The 19,768-nt window shown below is 45.1% G+C and overlaps 1 protein-coding gene across 10 annotated transcripts in view; it reads left to right on the top strand.

Annotated features, from left to right (window-relative positions):
* LOC128351561 (uncharacterized) overlaps positions 1-19,257 on the top strand; it is a 39,512-nt gene extending 20,255 nt beyond the window's left edge. For 6 of the 10 annotated variants that reach the window (XM_053311230.1, XM_053311228.1, XM_053311225.1 and 3 more), the window contains 7 exons: positions 992-1,069; positions 2,908-2,964; positions 5,911-5,970; positions 8,386-8,450; positions 14,342-14,420; positions 16,514-16,569; positions 18,957-19,257. In XM_053311230.1, the coding sequence (XP_053167205.1) occupies positions 992-1,069; positions 2,908-2,964; positions 5,911-5,970; positions 8,386-8,450; positions 14,342-14,420; positions 16,514-16,569; positions 18,957-19,173 (612 nt within the window). In that variant the 3' untranslated portion in view covers positions 19,174-19,257. The remainder of the gene's footprint in view (positions 1-991; positions 1,070-2,907; positions 2,965-5,910; positions 5,971-8,385; positions 8,451-14,341; positions 14,421-16,513; positions 16,570-18,956) is intronic. The other 4 variants (XM_053311227.1, XM_053311233.1, XM_053311231.1 and 1 more) reach the window with 4 other exon arrangements.
* Positions 19,258-19,768: the final 511 nt, after the last annotated feature.

Below are 19,768 nucleotides of genomic sequence, written 5' to 3'. Positions count from 1 at the left end.
GCATGCCACTTCAGTCATATACAGCAAGCCAGCTCTTATGCTGTGTTTGGTCCAAAAGAACAGCATTAAGTGTTCAGTCTTAAATGAAACGGGAATTCATTCTGGTTCATCCATCTTTGTTCGGTTATGTCAAAAGAAACGTTACCAAGTGGAATTGCATCGGATGCCTCCTTTGGTGCTCAGCTTTCTTCTTGTATCCTGTGCCTGTGTTGGCACTGAAGTCTTTATACCTTGGTTATGAAACAACATTCATATGATCATGTCTGAATATTTCTGTTGCAGGCTCACTTGTCATAAGAGTCAGTGTGGTGCCTGAAGCATTGGGCTTTGACAGATTGAGGTCTATTCCCCCCTCATCCAGCAAAGTTTTTGTGCTTACTTGCATTTCTACTGAAATAAACAGAGTTATTTGGTAGTCAATAGTCCACTAAATCATTGTGAAACTAATGACACTGAGAGCCAAATCATTTATATAATGGTAGAAATATGATTCTCTCCCCCTCACCACTCTTTTGTTTGTTTATTTTTTTCTCAGCCCCAAGTTGCTGCTTTGAAGATCAGGTATGCAGTGTTCTGGGGGAAAGAGTGTTTAATCTTTTCCCTGATGTAAATCATTATTTCCACTGCCACCCAGCAGCTAATAGCTATGTGGGCAAGAGACAAGAGCAGCATCTATACTTCTCTTTGTTCTCTATTAGCAGAGATAATAGAAGTGGTGGGGGTGGGGTGGAAATGTATACCAGGGAAAGGGCATGGAATAAAAGGGTTAAACACCCCTTTCCAGAACACTGCACTCTCAGTTTTCAAAGCAGACCCATGAGGGGGCTATTCCCAAAGGAGATCCTAATCACAGATCTCCTCCACAGCATCAGGGATCTCCTCCACATCATCTGGTCACTGTGGGCATAACAGGGAAGAGACATGGTGGACTGGCTACTGGCTAGTGGTGAACTTAATTTGGGTCTTTGTGTGTGTTTGTGTCTCAAACCAGAGTTCAGCTTTGGCAGCATCAAGGAAGCTCAACCAACAGAGTTACCTGCAGCTCTGCTGTCACGTCAATAAATTACGTGTGAGTAAATTCAGTACTTGTTCATATGAAGAAATAGGCCTCGAAGAAATCTTCACTAAGGTCAGTTGAAATAGCTGGTCAGTGCTTTCTGTGAGGGACACTGAGTAACAATAGCCCATTGAGTAAACAGTAACCCAATAGAAATCGAATAAACAAACAATTCAGACATTATGCTATACACTTGTCATACACGTGTTTGTGTAAATGACTGTGCCTGTGTTCATTTTAAAAGTGAAATTGGATAAAGGCTCTTCAAGCGCATGGTACAGATAGGAATTGTACTTCTGTACCTGCATACAGCATAACGTGTGAATGACTGTACCTCTGTACAGATCTGTACCTGTATACACTCTACACACACCATACAAGTGTTGAACATAACGCAAGAATGGACCTAGTGTAAATTGGATTTCCATGAAAATGAAAACTGTCCTGAACATTTGAATCAAAGCAGAATTGAATGAAGTAGAAATATCCATGGGAAACATTTGAAAATTTAACACATCCTTACTTTGGTCACCCCAGCTTTTAATGATTTTAAATGGTTTTCATTGGTTTGATTTCTGTCCCACCTTTTAATCCAGAAGGATCCCTGAGACAGCTTAAATAAACTACTACAATACAGTTACATTGTGGCTGCTTCTACTCCCTCCAACTCATAGCATTGGTCAGGGTTAACTTCTTTTCTTCGTCCCTCGTACCCAGTTCTCATTAGGTCAGTTTGGCTGTCCCCATTGTCTCATCGCACACTTCTGTAAGTGCTGGCATTGGAGAGTCCATTGCCCAACTAGTGACCATTACTCCCCCTTCCGAGGACTGGAAGACTCTTTACTACCCCAAGGATGGAGAGGGAGGAGTTAGGCGCAGCACCTGTGCCTCAGATTTGCTGCTGAGCGAGTGGTGGCAATTGGATGTTCTGTTGCCTGGCTAGCACTCCCCTTACCCTGTCTGATAAGCACATCGGTTTGCTGGATCCCTGCTCACTAGTAGCTGGGTATGCCAAGTGCACCAGCCTCCTTGTATTCACTGCTGATTTGGAGCAATTTTGAATTTGAATATCTGTTTTCAAAATACTGTCAGTCCACTTTCATTCTGTGTCACTGGATAGGAGTGTGCACAAAACCTGTTTGCCCAGTTAAGTTTGAGTCCAAATGAAACTTGAACAGAACCAGGCATGTTCAGTTTTGTGCCCCCTGACCCCCGCCCCCCGGGCTGGGCCCCAATTCGAGCTGGTTTGGGGGTTCTAATGTTTAAAAACAAATTAAATCACTCACCTCCTCCGGGGGGCGCTGCCATAGGGGAGGGTCTCCAACGTTTCCCCCTCCCCCCACCAGCCTCCTCCCCCCAGTCTCAAAATGGCCTGGTTCAGGTTGTTTTCAACCTGTTCTGAGCCATTCTGGGCCCATTCTGGGCCTCTTTATGCTGGTGGTGGCCATTTTAGAGGCTGCCACCGAGTTATTTGGAGCTGTTCACACAGCTCTCAAACCTGGGTAGAACACAGTTTTTGATTGTGTGAATGATATCTGTTTCTCATGTCCAGAGTGGAAAGGAAAAGTCTTTAAAAGTGGTGGCTCCCTTATATTTAGCAGAGGGAGAGCAACCTCTCTCTGTTCAGCCCTTCAGTGGCTGTTGCTGTTGCTGGTGTGGTGTGTGTGTTAATTTGATTGTGAGCCCCTTTGGGACAGGGAACCATCTTCTCATCCCTTTTGCTTTATAAACTGCATGGACAAAATTATGTTAAAAACAGTATATAGATATTAATAATCATTGTAATAACAACATACATTTGCTTGAGAAATGGTACCCCAAGAAAGGACATTGTTGTTGTTTTTAAACAGAGAGAACTCCAGGAATGCAAACTGACCTGTGGTGAAGAAGATGAAGCTTTTACAAAGGTAAACATAGTGATCATATCATACAGAGATAGCACAATCCAGTTAAGTTAAGCACTTCAAATCTTCCATCTGTTTCAGTGGAATGGAGGTAGGAATGGGCTTAATTCTCCATTCAGAATCCCAAATGCATACTGGATTATGCCATCATTTATTATTTATTTATTTATTTATTTTATTTTATTTACACAGTCAGACAGGTGTTATTGACTGGTTTGTTTTATCCAGACATCGAGTCCTTCCCAAGGACCTGGGATGGCTGAATTTTATTACCAATATTGTTGCTGTTATTATAGATGTCGTCGCAGAATACAGGCTGTTCCCAGTAAAGCTGCTTTTTGTAATTGGCCGATGGTGATTTTTGTGGCCCCTATGGTGTTGAGGTGTTCTTCAAGTAGTTTTGGAATTGCACCTGGGGCACCAATAACCACTGGGATTATTTTGGTCTTTTTCTGCCACAGCCTTTCAATTTCAATTTGTAGATCTTTGTATTTTGCGATTTTTTCTATTTCTTTTTCTTCTGTTCTGCTATCCTCTGGTATTGCTATGTCAATTATTTTGACTTGTTTTTCTTTCTTCTCGACTACAGTTATATCTGGTGGATTGTGTGGCAGATGTTTGTCTGTTTGTAGTCGGAAGTCCCATAATATTTTTGCATCTTCATTTCCTACCTGGAGCCCCTGGTGGCGCAGTGGTAAAACTGCTGCCCTGTAACCAGAAGGTTACAAGTTCAATCCTGACCAGGGACTCAAGGTTGACTCAGCCTTCCATCCTTCCGAGGTCGGTAAAATGAGTACCCAGAATGTTGGGGGCAATATGCTAAAATCATTGTAAACCGCTTAGAGAGCTTCGGCTATAGAGCGGTATATAAATGTAAGTGCTATTGCTATTGCTACCACTTTTTCAATTTTATGGTCCCATTAGTTTTTGTGCAGTTACTTTCCTAAAAGGACTATCTCCAATATAAGCCATTTCAAAATGTTAATGTAACTAATAGCACAAATGAATGTGTAATTAATGTTTTCACGTGCTGAAAAGCTGTATTCTAGTTTTACCTTTCTCAGTTTTGGTGTTCTTAGGCAACTATCATCCTTAATTCACTGTCAAGAGTTGCTCAGTACTGAGCTGAGTGTCTCTTTGACACTCAGATGTATTTAAGATGACACAAACTTTTGCCCCCACAAAAGTCAGTATGGAGACAATACTGAGCTAGAGGGACCAACGGCCTGACATCATATAAAGCAGCTTCCTATGCCCTTTCCACATACGAGGAGGCAGGATCACACCACAAGTCCCTTCGTCTGATGTCCACACATTCAGCTGGCCCTGATCACAAATATATAGACTGACACATTGAGCAACATAACACAGGCAGATCAGAACCTCCCATGCACTGCAGGTGTCTAAAACACTGTGAGGCTATTCTCACGACCACTGGAAAGTGGGCTAAGGGAGCACAGCCCTCTTCCCAGAGGTCATGAGAACCACCAGGCCCGCGGGCGAACCCGGTAGCTAGCCCACTTAATTCCCTCTCCTCTAAAATGAGGTTAGCGGAATGACTCATGTTTTCCTGATCATGAGTCGCCATGGCAGAGCTCTGCGGCCTGGCAACTCATGAGGAGACTCCCAACCAGGAGGCAGCAACAAGCCTCCTGGCATTGGGAGTCTCCCCAGAATGCCCCATGCACTTGCACAGGGCATCCTGGGACTTCCGGGGGCCAGGCGACCCCCTATCCCCACTGCCTTTATCAGCTCCATGATGGAGCCGGTAATCATGTGGGCAGCCAATTCAGCCGCCCATGGAGGGCAGAGTGCTCATGTGCGGGGAGAGCAGGCCCGTTCACCCCGCCAAACCCTCCCCGACTCTCCACACTGCTCGTGTGGAGAGCCTCGGCCTGTGCTGTTGCAAAATAGGTCTGTTCTGTTACTTCTTAAAATTGCACAATCGTAGCTGCATGATGCTAGAACCAACAGAAATCATAGATGTCATGCCATTCAGTTTTAAGTAGCAGTGGAAGAAAGCTGTTCTGCAACAGCACAGGCAGTGTTTTAGACACCCACAGCAGTGCAAGTGGTTCTGAACCACCTGTTTTCTGCTGCACAACCTGTCTGCCATAATTTGTATGTTCATGGACCCTGCTCAGACTTTTGGCTGAATGCATGCAGTTTGACATCGGAGACAGTGGGCATGGTTGCTGTCCATGCATTCAATGACTACATGATAGTTGTGTGAAAGGAGCTCCTGTGTCATGAGCATGTTTCTTTAATATGCTTGCATATTGTACTTAAGCTGAATTACAACCCTTTGGGAGAAGAATCCACACTGTTTCGACTTACCACAAAATAAACCAAACACACACAACCCACACACATCTATCTTTTCCTGCTAATCTGAAATAAAATGTTATGAATACTACTTGAAAGGAAATATTACTAGACTAGTATAGATGGCAAAAATTAATACAACAAATGGCAACAATCAGTACCAAATTACACACTACGTAAATAAGCATTTGTTAACTTCTAAGATGAGGTTTTTTACAGCAGAAGGATTTTACCACCTGTTCTAAACCTAGGAAATGTATCTATTTGTTTTATAGTGGCCTATATCCCCTGCCATTGTCTCAGGTAGTAGCCACTGAAATACACTCCTTATCATGGATAAAGTAAAGTTATGCCGTCAAGTCAGTGTTGACTCCTGGCGACCACAGAGCCATGTGGTTTTCTATGGTAGAATACAGGAGGGGTTTACCTTTGCCTCCTCCCGTGCAGCAGGAGGTGATGCCTTTCAGCATCTTCCTATATCGCTGCTGCCCGATATTGATGTTTCCCAAAGTCTAGGAAATTCCGATGACTAAATTAGGCAAGAAGTGTAACCCTGCTGGACAAAACTCCTAAGCAAGGAGCATTAGAAGGATGTAGCAAAAATCACATGTGCTTCTTTTGCAGATGAAACACCAAATCCGGGAGCTAGAAGAATACTTGCAAGAATACCAAGTGAAAATACAGGTATCTTTTACTATCATTGGCTGACATGTTGCACAGCCTTGTGAAGGTAGAGCAAGAGCTCCACAAGGAGCGACTAAACTAATGGTGAATGAGGCTTGCTTCAAAACACTGGGCAGGCAGTTTTCACTTCTCTCCCCTCCCCGCAAAACCCCTTTTTGCATCCAGGAATATGTCCATGAGGACTGTACAGGGGAAGGGGGTAGAAGCAAAAATCTCTTCCTTTCCCCCTCCCTGTGTGCTGCGTTGCAAGGCAAGCCTCATGCACAGTTATTTTCCTGGCAGCTTGTGAGGATGGAGCTCTTGCTTCACCCTCATAAGGCTGTGCATCATGACAGACATGCAGCTATTACTATTACTTATAAATTATTATGTATTTATTTACACAGTCAGACAGGTGTTATTGACTGGTTTGTTTTATCCAGACATCGAGTCCTTCCCAAGGACCTGGGATGCCAGAATTTTATTGCCAATGTTGTTGCTGTTATAGATAGCGTCGCAGAATATAGGCTGTTCCCAGTAAAGCTGCTTTTTGGAATTGGCTGATGGTGATTTCTGTGCCCCCTATGGTGTTGAGGTGCTCTTCAAGGTCTTTTGGAACTGCACCCAGGGCGCCAATTACCACTGGGATGATTTTGGTCTTTTTCTGCCACAGCCTTTCAATTTCAATTTGTAGATCTTTGTATTTGGTGATTTTTTCTATTTTTTTTCCTGCTATTCTGCTATCCCCTGGTATTGCTATGTCGATTATTTTAACTTGTTTTTCTTTCTTCTCGACTACAGTTATATCTGGTGTATTGTGTGGCATTATTATTATTATTATTATTATTATTATTATTATTATTAACATCTTATTTATGTAGCATTTATTTTTCTGTGGATAGTTATCTATACTTGTCTACAGTCTTATCCTTATATGCAGTCCTGGCACCCATGGTTTAATGCATTCGTGGTTGTGCCATGTATACCCAACCTCGTTATCCATAGTTCTAAAAATAGTGAAAATTCACTTAGCCGTGGTTCCTAGGTGGCCGGAAATGACTTCCAATTTCATTTCCAGACACCATTTTGCAGAATGGAGCCATTTTGTGGCTTTTTCTTTAAAAAGAAGAAGAAAAAGATTCCTACTATGTTTTGTGGGAAATCGGCTGAATTGGGGTGGGAGGGGCTTTGCTGGATACCTGGAAGGCATAGTACAGTACAATATTGCTCTTATTTCTGCCTCCTCCCCACTTTTTAGCCTTTTTTTAACCTCCAGGAACCTAACCATCCCCACCCCACACACACACAATTCCTGTTGACCCAAGATCTTGTTATCTGCGGTATCATGATCCATGGTTATCAGCAAGAACAGAAGCCCTGTGGATAACAAGGGCTACCTGTAAACTGCTTGAGAACTTTGGTTGAAAAGTGGTATAGAAATATTTGTTGTTGTAGTTGTGTGTGTGTGTGTGTGTGTGTGTGTGACACACATGCCATACACGTGTACACACACACACACACACACACACACACACACACACTCCTGGTCAAAACTGAGGCAGAGACCTTATGTTGTCCATTTCCCCCCTGCTCCCCACCACCACCACCACCACCACTGTGACTGTGGTGTGGGTAGGAATCAAAACCAAGATTAGGGAAACAAAGTGGCCCAATTGGACCTAAAGGTCGTTCACACGCCCTCAGCCAAATGGGGAAGGCAGTGGGGGAGGCAGGATCACAGCTAGCTTGCCCCCACATGATCGTTGTCCTCTTCTAGACTGAAACACTCATATGCCCACATGGGCTGCACTGCTTGGAGCAGCACGGCCAACTGAAGGCCAGGAAATGCAGCCTGGCCTCTAGAACTCCCTCAATGCACCATGCGAAGAACACTGTGTATTGGCGGATTTCCCTGCGAGCCGGGTGCTCTAGGCACCTGGCTCTGTGTCTGCTCAGGCTGCCATCAGCCTGAGCAGACACACGACTGAAGACTGTGGTAAGAAGGCATATGTGCATCCTCTTACCTCAGTAAAAGCCCAGGGACAAAAACCAGGCTACCCAGTGAGGCAGCACCGAGATCAGCCCTGATCCCGGCCCTTCACCCGAGCGGCCCGTCCACAGTAGGGCTGTGCAAGCCTGGGCAGGGCTGCTCATGTGAATAGCCTTAATGTCTCTTAGCTGTGCTAAGCTTAGGCAGATGCTGAATGGAACAAAACTGGTCCTACTTATTACATGTCATTGTTCATCCCAAATCAAATACACATCCCTAGCTGTGGCATGCTTTGGGAATCAGCTCACATTCTTTTTGTAGAGATTATATGGTCAGCATATCACAAAATTGCCGTAGGCCTTAAAATGTGTGAAGAATAGGATATGGCTAGTGGGGAAAGTAAGCAAGAAGGACTGAAGGGGGCCTGCTGAATATTTTGCTTTCAGGTTCTTCAGGACAGAGAGAAAACCCTAAAGAATGAGTTGTCAGCTGTTGAGAAAGACAAGGCTCGGTAAGACACCTCTGTGTGGCTGGACCTTTCTATAGCTACTGTCAGATCTTGAAGCATGTCACATGAATCAACATAATGGAAATTCTTCCAATGTGGGATATGGCCTTGACTGAATCTTTATTGTATGTAACGCTACTCAAAGACCATGATTCCATCAGATCACTCCCTAACACATCCCCATATCATAGAGCCCTACTACTATTTCCATATGCATTGCTATATGTCTCAGGAGCACATTCTATTCAATAAGAAAGCAGTTTGCTTTGTATTGATGAAACAGAATGCCCGCTTAGAAATCATTAGAAGTAATACTGATTGTGCAGACTCCCTCATTCCCTGGTTCAGAATATGAATTTGTCTCACAATGCTTAAGCTAATTACTAAGCAAACATCATTTTCTTAAAAACATATTCTGCAGCTCAAAATGAAAAACATACTTTTAGTCTCAAGGTTTGGAAGCATCCATGGCCTTGCCCACAAGTCCCTGGGACCTTAAACTAGGCCTATGCTATTATTTGGCTCTGCAGGGTCGAAGCTGAATAAACTGCACTGCATGCCTGGACCCAACTGGAGGCAGCTTCTCCCACCACTTACTTCCATGGAGAGTGGTTCCTGTACCTGACAGGGTGCAGAAAGCACTCTCTCAGAGGTAAGAAGTGGGAGCTAGGGGTGTGCACAAAACTGACTTGATCTGTTTGATTTGAATTCAAACCCATTTCAAACCAGGGTGGGTAGGTACAGTCTGGGTTTTGCTCAACCCCCCACCCCCAGTTCAGTTTGAATTCGAACCCAACTCAAACCAGTTCTAAAAGGTTCTACATAGGGTATAATGGGGACTTGAACTGGCCCGTTATTCCTTATGCAGAGCACCTTGGGGCACAAAAACTGGGTTGTGTGGTAGGCACCCAGGGATGTCTACTACCCACCGAATGCAAGGCAATTGGACACTCCTGTGATTTTTAATGATTTTTTGAAGATTTTTTGATTTTTTGCATTTCCCCCATAGGGAATAAGGGGGATTTAATGATGCCCCAACTGCCCCCCTTGGGGGTTCCTGGGCACCAAAGTGGGCTTAGGGGCAAGGCACCTTCTGCCACAACTCCCCCAGTAGCCCCAAGCTGGTGGGGCTCATGGTTTTTGTTTTATAACTTTTAAAAGATTTTTAAAAGATTTTAGCCTGTCTCAATGCAATGAATAGGAATTTCTCCCCCATTCAAAAATATAGAATAGTGTGTGACCTAATGAACTCTTTGTGATCTCAGAATTCATATGGGGGGGGGGGGGGTAAGAGAAATTCCTATTCATTGCATTGAAACAGGCTAAAATATTTAAAATATTGCTTTGGAGTTCAGGGTTGGTAGGCACCCCTGGGTGCCTACCATCCACCCTGACTCTGCATTGGGAGTGATGGGCCATTTCGAATCCCCATTGTACCCTATGGGGAAAATGCAAAAACATTGAAAAATCTTCCCAAAAAATCATTAAATATCACAGGAGTGTCCAATTGCTTTGAGGTTTGGGTGGTAGTTGGCAACCATGGGTGCCTACAATACCAACCCAGTTTTAGAGGCTCAAACCTTCAAACTGGTTCTAACCAGTTTGAATAGTACCAGGTTCTGTTTGGTTTGAACTCTGACCGGCATTGCCAATTCAACGCTCTGTTTGGTTTGAGTTCAAACCTTCAAACTGGGCCAGTTTGAATTCAAACCTGTTTGCACATCCCTAGCAGGAGCAGCTACCTCCAGGCAGGGCCAGGTGCGGAGTGCAATTTATTTGCCTTAGATCCTTCAAAGCCTTATAATTGTGCAGGCCCACTTTAAACATCATCTTTGGGGAATGTTTGCTTAGTTCTGGACTGAAATTAGTTGCCAGGGCTTGGAACTGGTGGGGGGAGATAAAATGTTAAGGCAATGTAATAAGATTCAGCCAATGTTACAAATCAGTGTAGAACTCTTGTGAGGGAGAACAAGTCTTTTTCAAAGTTCTCAAATGATGTTCCTAATTACTGACTCCCCTGTAAATTGAGCTGAGGAGAGTTCTCCCATCTGTAAGAAGTAACTAGAAGAAAGCACTCCACCTCCTTCTGCGGGGGTAAACTATTTGGCTCCTCTTACAGACCACATATGGACTTTGTGGTGATATTAGTGCTCCCAAAAGTGTCCCCAATTTCCCTTGTCACACTCTCCAACCATCCTGACATATTTAGTAATCTAGCTCTTGAAAATTCGTTACAGTTAGAGCAGCCAGCAGTTCGTTTTATTGGCTGATATCCTAAGTTAGCAGCAGTGCACCAGGAAGACATGGCCACACCAAGGAGAGCTTTCTTTGCTCTGCAGTATGTAGCCTGTAGAATAGAAGAGCAATTTTGCCAATCTCTGCTTCCCCCAGAAATGCCCTGCACCCTCAAAATGTGTCTCCCATATTTTTGGAGGGCACATGGCATTTCTGGGGGGAACAGAAGAATTTCCACAACTTCTCTTAGCTGTAGAAATAAGAAAGCTCTCTATAGCACAAGCATGTCATCCTGGTGTGCTGCCTTAGTCAGGATGCCAGTCATGGCTTAAATGTGCAGTTTGAAAGCTTATTTTCCTTTTATACAACATTGCTAACAGTGGGACAATTGCTGGTTAATATGTAAATCATTCCTCCAGTACACAAACTGTAAGAGAAAAGGTAGGGAACCCCCTAATGAAATCCACAGCCTCAGTCTTACTCCCCCCATCTTCCACCAAATCATGGACTTCTTGTAACCTAAACAGAATTCCTAGGGAGGCCATCAAAAATGGTAAGGGTGGCTATAGTCTGAGTACTGAATTCCATCACTCTGTTATTTATTTTATTTATTTTATTTTATTTCTATACCGCCCTTCCAAAAATGGCTCAGGGCAGTTTACACAGAGAAATAATAAATAAATAAGATGGATCCCTGTCACCAAAGGGCTCACAATCTAAAAAGAAAAAGAAACACCAGCAACAGTCACTGGAAGTACTGTGCCGGGGGTGGACAGGGCCAGTTACTCTCCCCTTGCTAAATAAAGAGAATCACCACATAAAAAGGTGCCTCTTTGCCAAGTGAGCAGGGGTTAAACCCTTATATATAGAGGCTGTGCACATGAGCAGCCCTACCAAGGTTAGGGAAGCTCAACCTGGGTAGGGCTGTTCATGTGCAGTGCCAGGATCAATCTCAATCTCGATGCTGCCTCGCCCACAAGCGCAGGTTGTTTACCTGGGCTTATACCTGCGTTAAAGGGCACGAGGTTGCCCTTTACCCAGGGCAGAGCAACCATTGGCCCAACGGGTTCAAGGAACCCGGGCCGTGCCTCGCGGCCTCGACACACACCCCCGCATCTGACATCAGACGTAGGGATGCTGGTTCAGCTCCCAAGCGGGGGTCGCGCGGCCCCTTCAGGAGCTAAACTGGCACTGCGTTCGCAGTGTAGCCAGGAGCAGCTCTTCCCTGCTAAGGCAGGGAAGAGCCACTCCTGGCTGCACTGCGAACGCAGCGCAGCCTTAGTTTAGCTCCCGAGGGGGCCGCACAACCCCTTTGGGAGTTGAACTCCAACTCTCGAACGGAGCCTCAAGGCTCCATTCGGGAGCCAGACCACGACCCCCCCACGTCTGACATCAGACGCAGGGGGTGGGGTCAGCGGGGCTGCGGTAGCAGCCGCACACGGGCTGCCAGCAGGCAGGCTCCACGCCTGACTTTACCCCAGGTATGGATTTGTGTGTATGCTCAGGCTGCATGCAGCCTGAGCATACACAGAGTCAGGCACCTAGAGTACCCAAATCCCAGGGAATCCCCCAATGCATTGTGGTATTCTTGGAAGCCAGGAAAACGCATCCCAGCCTCCAGAGATCCATGCTGCATGGAACAATGCTGATTGTGTGGGTGTGCGGTAGGGGTGTGCATGGTTCTGAGTCCCCCCCCCCGCCGGTCCAGCAGGGGGGGACTGTGACTTTAAGCGGGGGGTGGTAGTACTTAAACCCCCCCCCCCGCCGCTCTACCCCCTCCGGCGCTGGTCAGTTGAAAAATCTTCTTGGGGCGGCAGAGGTCCTCTCTGCCGCCCCTGCCCCCGTCGTTGTTAGTTAAGGCTTTAACAGAGACGAGCGCTAGCGGATGCCGGACCGGTCTGTTCTATTGTGCTGGACCGAACTGTGCACACTCCTAGTGTGCGGTGGTGTGCCAAAGAGGCAATCATCACTCATCTTGGGAGAAAGTAGGGTCAGCCCTGCCTCCCCCCACTTCCTGCCCTCTCCCTCAATCATGAGAATAGCCTTATACAATTGCTCACTAGCATCTCAAGAAAAAGCCTTTCTAATTTTTCCCTTTTCAGCCAACTCTTTGGGTCAAGTAATGTGCTTTGAATCCAGTACCACACACATTCTTTTCATATTAATTCATCAGAAACTCTCCTTTGGTACCAGATTCACAACTGCTAAACCAGATCTGAATCCCCACTGCTCATAATTATGCATTTCAAAGGTTGGGGAAATGTGTTACTTTAACACTCACCAGTATGGTTAGGTTAAAGAGTTAATGAGGCTATTCTCACGATCAGCCAAAACTGGGCTAAGTGAGCCCAGCTTGGTTTCAGCTGGTCGTGTGCTGCCATGGAAGACACATGGCTCTTGATGGCAAGCCCGCATAAACGCACCCCCCCCCAATGAAGTTAGTGGAGCGCACACTGCATTAACCCAATTTCTCTGACCATGTGCCGCTGCAGTGCGGCTCTGCACCACAGAGACTCACGAGTAGCCCTTCGACCGGGAGGCTACAACAAGCCTCCCAGCATTGGGGTTGCTCCACAGAATGCCCTGCACACTTGTCCAGGACATGCTGGGACTTCTGAGGGCCAGGATGACTCCAAACCTTGCTGCCCCAACCAGCTCTGTGACAGAGCCAGTAATCATGTGAGCAGCTGATCTGTCTGCCCAGGGCGGACTCATTTGTGGGGAGAGCGGGTCAAGCCTGCTCTCCCCGCAAACCCCCTGTAGGCTTTTCGCACTGCTCGCGGAGAGCCTTATTGGCTTAGTTATTTCTTTAACAACACTGTGGTAATGGATCTCCAGTAATTCCTCAATTTTGGACCAATATGACAGCCCTCACTCAATGAGGCAGGTCTCACGATCAGTGAGACCCGCTTTTGCCGATACTGCGGGGGAAGCAGGCTAAGCCCACTCTCCCTGAAGACGATCGCGGCAGGAGCTCTGGGCGGCCGGATCAGCCACCCACATGATTGCCGGCTCCATGATGGAGCTGGCAGGGGCTGGGGGGAGCGGTGGCCGATCAGCCCCCGCAAGCTCCAGCATGCCCTGCACGAGCGCGCAGGGCATGCTGGTGAGACCTCTGGAGTCGGGAGGTGGCTTTTCGCCTCCCTTCCAGAGGTCTCTTCATGAGTAGCCACGGTGTGCAGCTGCACTGCGGCTACTCACAATCAGAAAGCCCAGGTTTGCGGAGCGCTCGTTCCGCAAACCCGGGCTTTAGGGAGGGCTACTTGAGCAGGTTACCCGCTTGTAAGCCATTGGGCTTGCCTGCAAGCCCGGTGGTTTACACGATCAACAAAAATTGGGCTACGCTCTCCTAGACCGATTTTTGTTGATCGTGAGAATAGCCCCAACATCTGTCAAGTGAGGTGCCATATAGAATAACTTCATCTCATATATAATGCACAACCTGATCATGTAATATTGACTTGGAGACTTTACAGTCATCCAGAAGGATCCAGAATCAGGTTCATTCATGCATACTGCTACATTTGGTTCTCTGCAGCATGCAAGAACCAGATAAATGTCAACATTGCTTAGGGTTAAGGGCATCTCTTCCTATCAAATATAGAGACAGAACTACTACAAAATTTGCTAATAATCCAGCCCTCTCCTTATTCTTTCAGACGTCGGATCAAGTTCCCAGGCAAGTTTTTGAACATCAACCCAAAGAGCTTGATGTATGAATTAGCCAGGGCTGAACTGGTCAGTAAACTTGTTTTACCCTGTAAAGAGAAAGCTATCTGTCTTATGAACACGGATTTTAGTTCATCAGTATTGAGTTTATATGTTACATAAAGTTGACACAATGCTTGCTGAGTCCAGAAATGCCAGAAGATGGCTGCTGCTTGGTTGCACCTTGTGTTTGGCTGTAGAGGATGGCATGCCTTAGTCACACATTATATTCAACATATGTACAATGTGTGCACAGTGAACACACATACAAATCTGTACATGCATACAGTTATTCACCCATTATGTTCAACACACATACAGTAGTCTGTACCTTGCATTTTGGGGGGTATGTACCAGGACCATAACTATAATTGGGTGGATGTGTTCTTAGAACACATGACCCCCTCTGTCACCCTGAAGAAGGGGGGCTGCCATGGGCCCCCCATCTGACACTCTCCCACCGCCCACTCCCGCCACTTGCCCTCTTCCTGTTGCTCCTTGCCAAGAATAAAGGAGTCTGTGGCTTCTCTCCTTGCTCAAGCAAAGGAGAGACGCCATAAAATCCCTTGCTGCTGTGTGAGCCAGCTGAGAAGTGAAGGACGTCCATGTGCTCTGTGGTTAGGCACCTCAATTTCTCCAGCTCCCTCACTGGTAAGAAGTTGGAATGTTACTTTTCCTCACTCGAGTGAAGAAAAGCAGCTATTTGGCTCCTTACTGCCGAGGGAACCAGCTTCTAAGCAGTGGTGGCAGCAAGTGTGGAGCAGCAGGGTGGTAAGTGAAGGTAGGAGGGTTGGTTAGCATGGGGCAGCAGCATGATCATCGGGGCAGTGGGAAGAGGAGGAGGAGGAGGAGGAGCCGCGGCAAGGCACTGCACTGTGTGTGTGTGTGTGTGTGTGTGCTTTGTGGCACTGGCCAAAAATAAAAAGTTAAAAAAATGGGGGACGGGGAAGTTCATTTATTGGACACAGGCCCCTTCTGACCTCACTATTCCACTGGCCTGTAGTCAGGTTCACTTTTTAAAGGAATGCAAGTACATTCATTCACACAAAAACAGGTACATGTCTACAAACAGCTATGTGCAATATAATCTCTGAATAGGGCCCATGTGTAGGTCAAAGATAGAGCCTAATGCCTCCCCGGAATGACACTCATTGTACAGTTATTCACACAAAAACAAGTACATGTGTACGGAAACCTGTACACATGTACAACATAGTGCCCGAATAGGGCTAGTTTCTGAAGGGAGTGCCAAGAGGCATGTGCAGTCACACCAGAGAGTTTGGTTTATGAACCAAATTCAATGCAGGGGCAGCAGAACACAGGACCTGGTAATAAAGGCTCCAGCACTAGCACAAGGAAACATCTTGTCCCTTTGCTTTTGTGCAGTGACCCAATCTCAACATCTTCACTTCTGCTGGCATTTCAAGAAAGACCCTTTTCCCAAATGTAACACCCAAGATATATTTTAGGTGACAGAGATGTGCAAGAAATGAATGTTTCAACTTGTTTCAAATTCAAATCAATTTCCAAAAATTCATTTCAAAATGAAATCAAATATTAATCTGGTCCAAAAATTAGATTCAATTTTGAATCAAATTTGAATCAATTTGACCCTGTTTGGGTGCCTTTTTAACCAATCAGGGGGCCTGAATAATTTTTTTAAGGTGCCAAATGGCTTTCTAATCGAATTTGAATTGAATTTCAAATATTCAGTTTGAATACGAACTGAATTGCCCATTTAAGGGGTGATGCAATTGAATTCAAATCACTTGAATCACCCAGATTTGACTCAAATTGATTTGAATTGATTTGCACATCCCTATTAGATGGATGTTTTCTTTTACAAGTATTTTTAATGAGTTGTGGATGCTGCTGTGCTCTTGCTTTTACAGTACAGAACTGTGCATGCACCACAACTACAGTAATAATATAAGATCATGGAATAATTTAGCATGGATATTTCATCTTTACAGTGGCAAATAAATTTGTAACCAGTACAGTCACATCAGAGATTGCCACAAATAAGAACTTTTAAAAAGCCATCAGTATTATAATACTTGTGGCCATTTTGTCTATTTATAATTGCAAGTACTAAACATCTTTTAACTTTATTTTCATTACAGGAAGAAAAAATACAAAGAGAAGAAAAACCTATGAACAAGCAGCTTTGTGGTGGTAGGTTAGTGCAGAACATGTTTACTATTTGGTTTTTCTTTCCTTAATCATTCTCACTCCTACAAACAGATAACAGTACAGATATTCCCAACAAGAAAAACCTGGCAAATATATGCGAAGGGCTTTCTTTCACGTGATCAAATTATTGTCTGCAGGTCAGAAGATCAGCTAAGATTTTTCCTTAGGTTTTCAGAACTCCTCTCCATCTATCTGTCTATCTGTCTACCTGTCTATCTGTCTATCTATCTATTTATCTATCTATAATATTTTTATACTACCTGATATTCACATCTCTGACATTATGACACCAAATTTCATAAATAACCAGAACCCAGGATTTGCCATTTCACCATGTCAGTGGGATTCCTCCAAACAACACTGGGTTTACTGAATCCAATGAGATTATATGATAGGTCTGGGCACATCATCAACATGACATGATGTGCCATTTGAAACATATAGCACAGATGTAGCATAATGATATAAAGCTGCATTAACCCAGGGAGGCCTCTTTACTTGCACAATGTAGCCTACAACATTAATGAAGATTTCGTAAGTTAGGTGGGAGAATCCAGTTTCCAGTATATATCAAATTCCAGGAGTCCAGTAGAATCCAGAAGAAATAGTCCCATACTACTGAACTGTTTCTTGAGCACAACCCAGTAGCTGTGGCATTTTTTCATGTAACAGTCTAAAACACAGACTTTGGTATTTTATTTAGACGAGGAAATAATTTAAGGAAACAAAATAACCCCTAAAAGGGAATTCACTTCTATAGTAAACCATAAGGCTGTTCTCATGACCACGTGCAACCGGGGTAAAGGAGGCCCGCCTGGTTCTGCGTGGTTGTGTGCTGCAACGGGAGCCACGTGGCTCCTGGAAGCAAACCTTCAAAAATACCCCTCCCCTTAAACGAGGTTAGCGGACAGAGCGCTCTGCTAACCCAATTTTTCTGATTGTGAGATACCTCAGGGCAACTTGGGGAGACGCCCAACTGGGAGGCTCTAACAAGCCTCCTGGCCTCAGGGGTCTCCCCAGGATGCCTGGAACACTTGCGCAGGGCATCCTGGGACTGCCAGGGGCCAGGTGGCCCCCGATCCCCACTACTGCTACTGGCTCCATGATGGATCTGGTAATCGTGTGGGTGGCCGATCCGGCTGCCCAGGGAAGGCTCCCTGCTCATGAGCGGCTCATATGCAGTGCCAGGATCGAGGCTGATCCTAACACTGCCTCCCTCAGAAGCCAGGGGTTTTAACCCTGAGTTAGAAGGCATGAGCCATATTGTGTGTGCAGCCTGCATGCTCAGGCTGCATGCAGCCCAAGAATACACTGAGTCAGGTGCCTAGAGCTTGTGTGGTGCGTTTTGGGATTCCTGGATTCTGGGACTCAGTTTCCTGGCCTCCAGTGATCCATGCTGCTGGGAGCAGCACAGATCGTGTGGGTGCACGACGATGTGCAAAGAGGAGCTGTTTTATCATCTGCGTGGGAGGTAGGTTCATCCTTCCCCATCACTCTCATGGTCATGTGCACGACCATGGGGGATCTCTTGGGGGATATGTGCATGGAGATATCATGTGACTGAACATAGAGGATGTAATGATGGATGGAGCAGAGAAAAACATTATTATTGATCATTTCCATTCAGAGGAAAACCTGGGTAGAAATGATTGTGTGGAAACAAGGTAGGAGGAAATCCTGGGTAGCCTTTCCTCCTACCTTGCTTCCACACAATCACTTCTACCCAGGTTTTCCTCTTACCTTGCTTCCACACAATCAAATATTGGGCGCGCACACAACTCCCAGACCTGGGTAGAACACAGTTTTTGGTTGTGTGAATGACCTCATTGACTTGTCCAAAGCCATTAATGAGGTTCATAGCCAAGTGGGGATTTGAACATGTTTCTTCATCCATATTCACTCTAGCCTCTGCACCATAAGGGATAGGAAGGTGCCAAATGGTCCACTGCCTTCTGCATATTAGGTCATTTTGACACCTGGCACTTAATCTGGTTTGGTTACTTTTCCTGCCCTTATCTGTAATAGGAATACAATGCCTATATTCATTGGCCTGGACTCTTTTTCAATCAAAACAAATCTCTTGGACTTTAATGCATTAACAACGGTGGATCATCAAAATAAAAACAGCCATTGTACCTGTGCTCAAATGGCTCTCCAAGATGCTTTTTGTGTCATGTACTGAACACCTCTGAGGTCTACTCACCGTTTCTAAGTGCACACAGTAAATATTCACAGGATGGAATAGTGTCTTTTTCCAAGTCACTTATGGACTCATTTTTCTCTGTCATCAAGTTGTCAATCAAGCCTGTGAGTGGATTATTTGAAGCTGCCTTATCTTTATAAAAGGTCAGCCTTGTCTTTCTGATCTCACAGGGTGAAAGTAGCCTGGATCTTAATGGTTTTGTGGCACTTTGCTGGCATCCTTCTGGTGATTCTCCTGACTGTGCTGCTCGTCACCCTCTTCATTCTCGGCATCTGTCTTTCGAATCACACAGTGACTGAAGCATATCAGCGGCCCAGGTGGCAGTTCTTGGACTATTATTTCCAACCATACATGCAGCTCTACAGTCCTGGCATCTTACCAAAGTGATCTTAGGGTCTGAAGGAGCAGTGCCTGGAGAGATCCTATCATTATTATGTACAGTATCTGAGTGTGGATAAAGCTGATATCCTATCAAGATTTTCCAGTGTCTAGTGCTTTGGGTTGCAACCTCACAATTACCACTTCCCCATTAGTGCTGGCCAACAGAACTTGTGATCCACCTGGGTGAATGCAGCATTGCAGCCACATATGGTAATGGCTCTATTAACACCATATTGCTACATGCCTGGACTTCAGAAAGGGAGTCCTTAAAAACCTGACATGCCACAATACAGGGCTGGTAATTCTTTATATTTCATTAATTTACATTTTTATACCACCCTTCGTCCTGAGACCCTGGTAGGCTTTGTTTGTCCTGGGTGGGACACAAGTTATGCAGATCTGCCTCCATGAATTATATAAGGAAATCAGAGAGTGAGGGCAGAGGGGCAGCTAAACACATATTGATGGGGCAATCAGATGCTTTCATATTGATCAGCATATTGTTAGATAAAAGGGATGTGAACTTTCACCAATAATATCTCTTCTTACATATTTCCCTATTATTAAACAAATGAAACCAATAAACCTGCCAGACAATACA

Source organism: Hemicordylus capensis, chromosome 3, assembly GCF_027244095.1.
Source record: "Hemicordylus capensis ecotype Gifberg chromosome 3, rHemCap1.1.pri, whole genome shotgun sequence".
Lineage (NCBI taxonomy): Eukaryota > Metazoa > Chordata > Lepidosauria > Squamata > Cordylidae > Hemicordylus > Hemicordylus capensis.
Note: the sequence above shows the minus strand (reverse complement) of the source record. Positions and strands in the feature narration are given on the sequence as shown.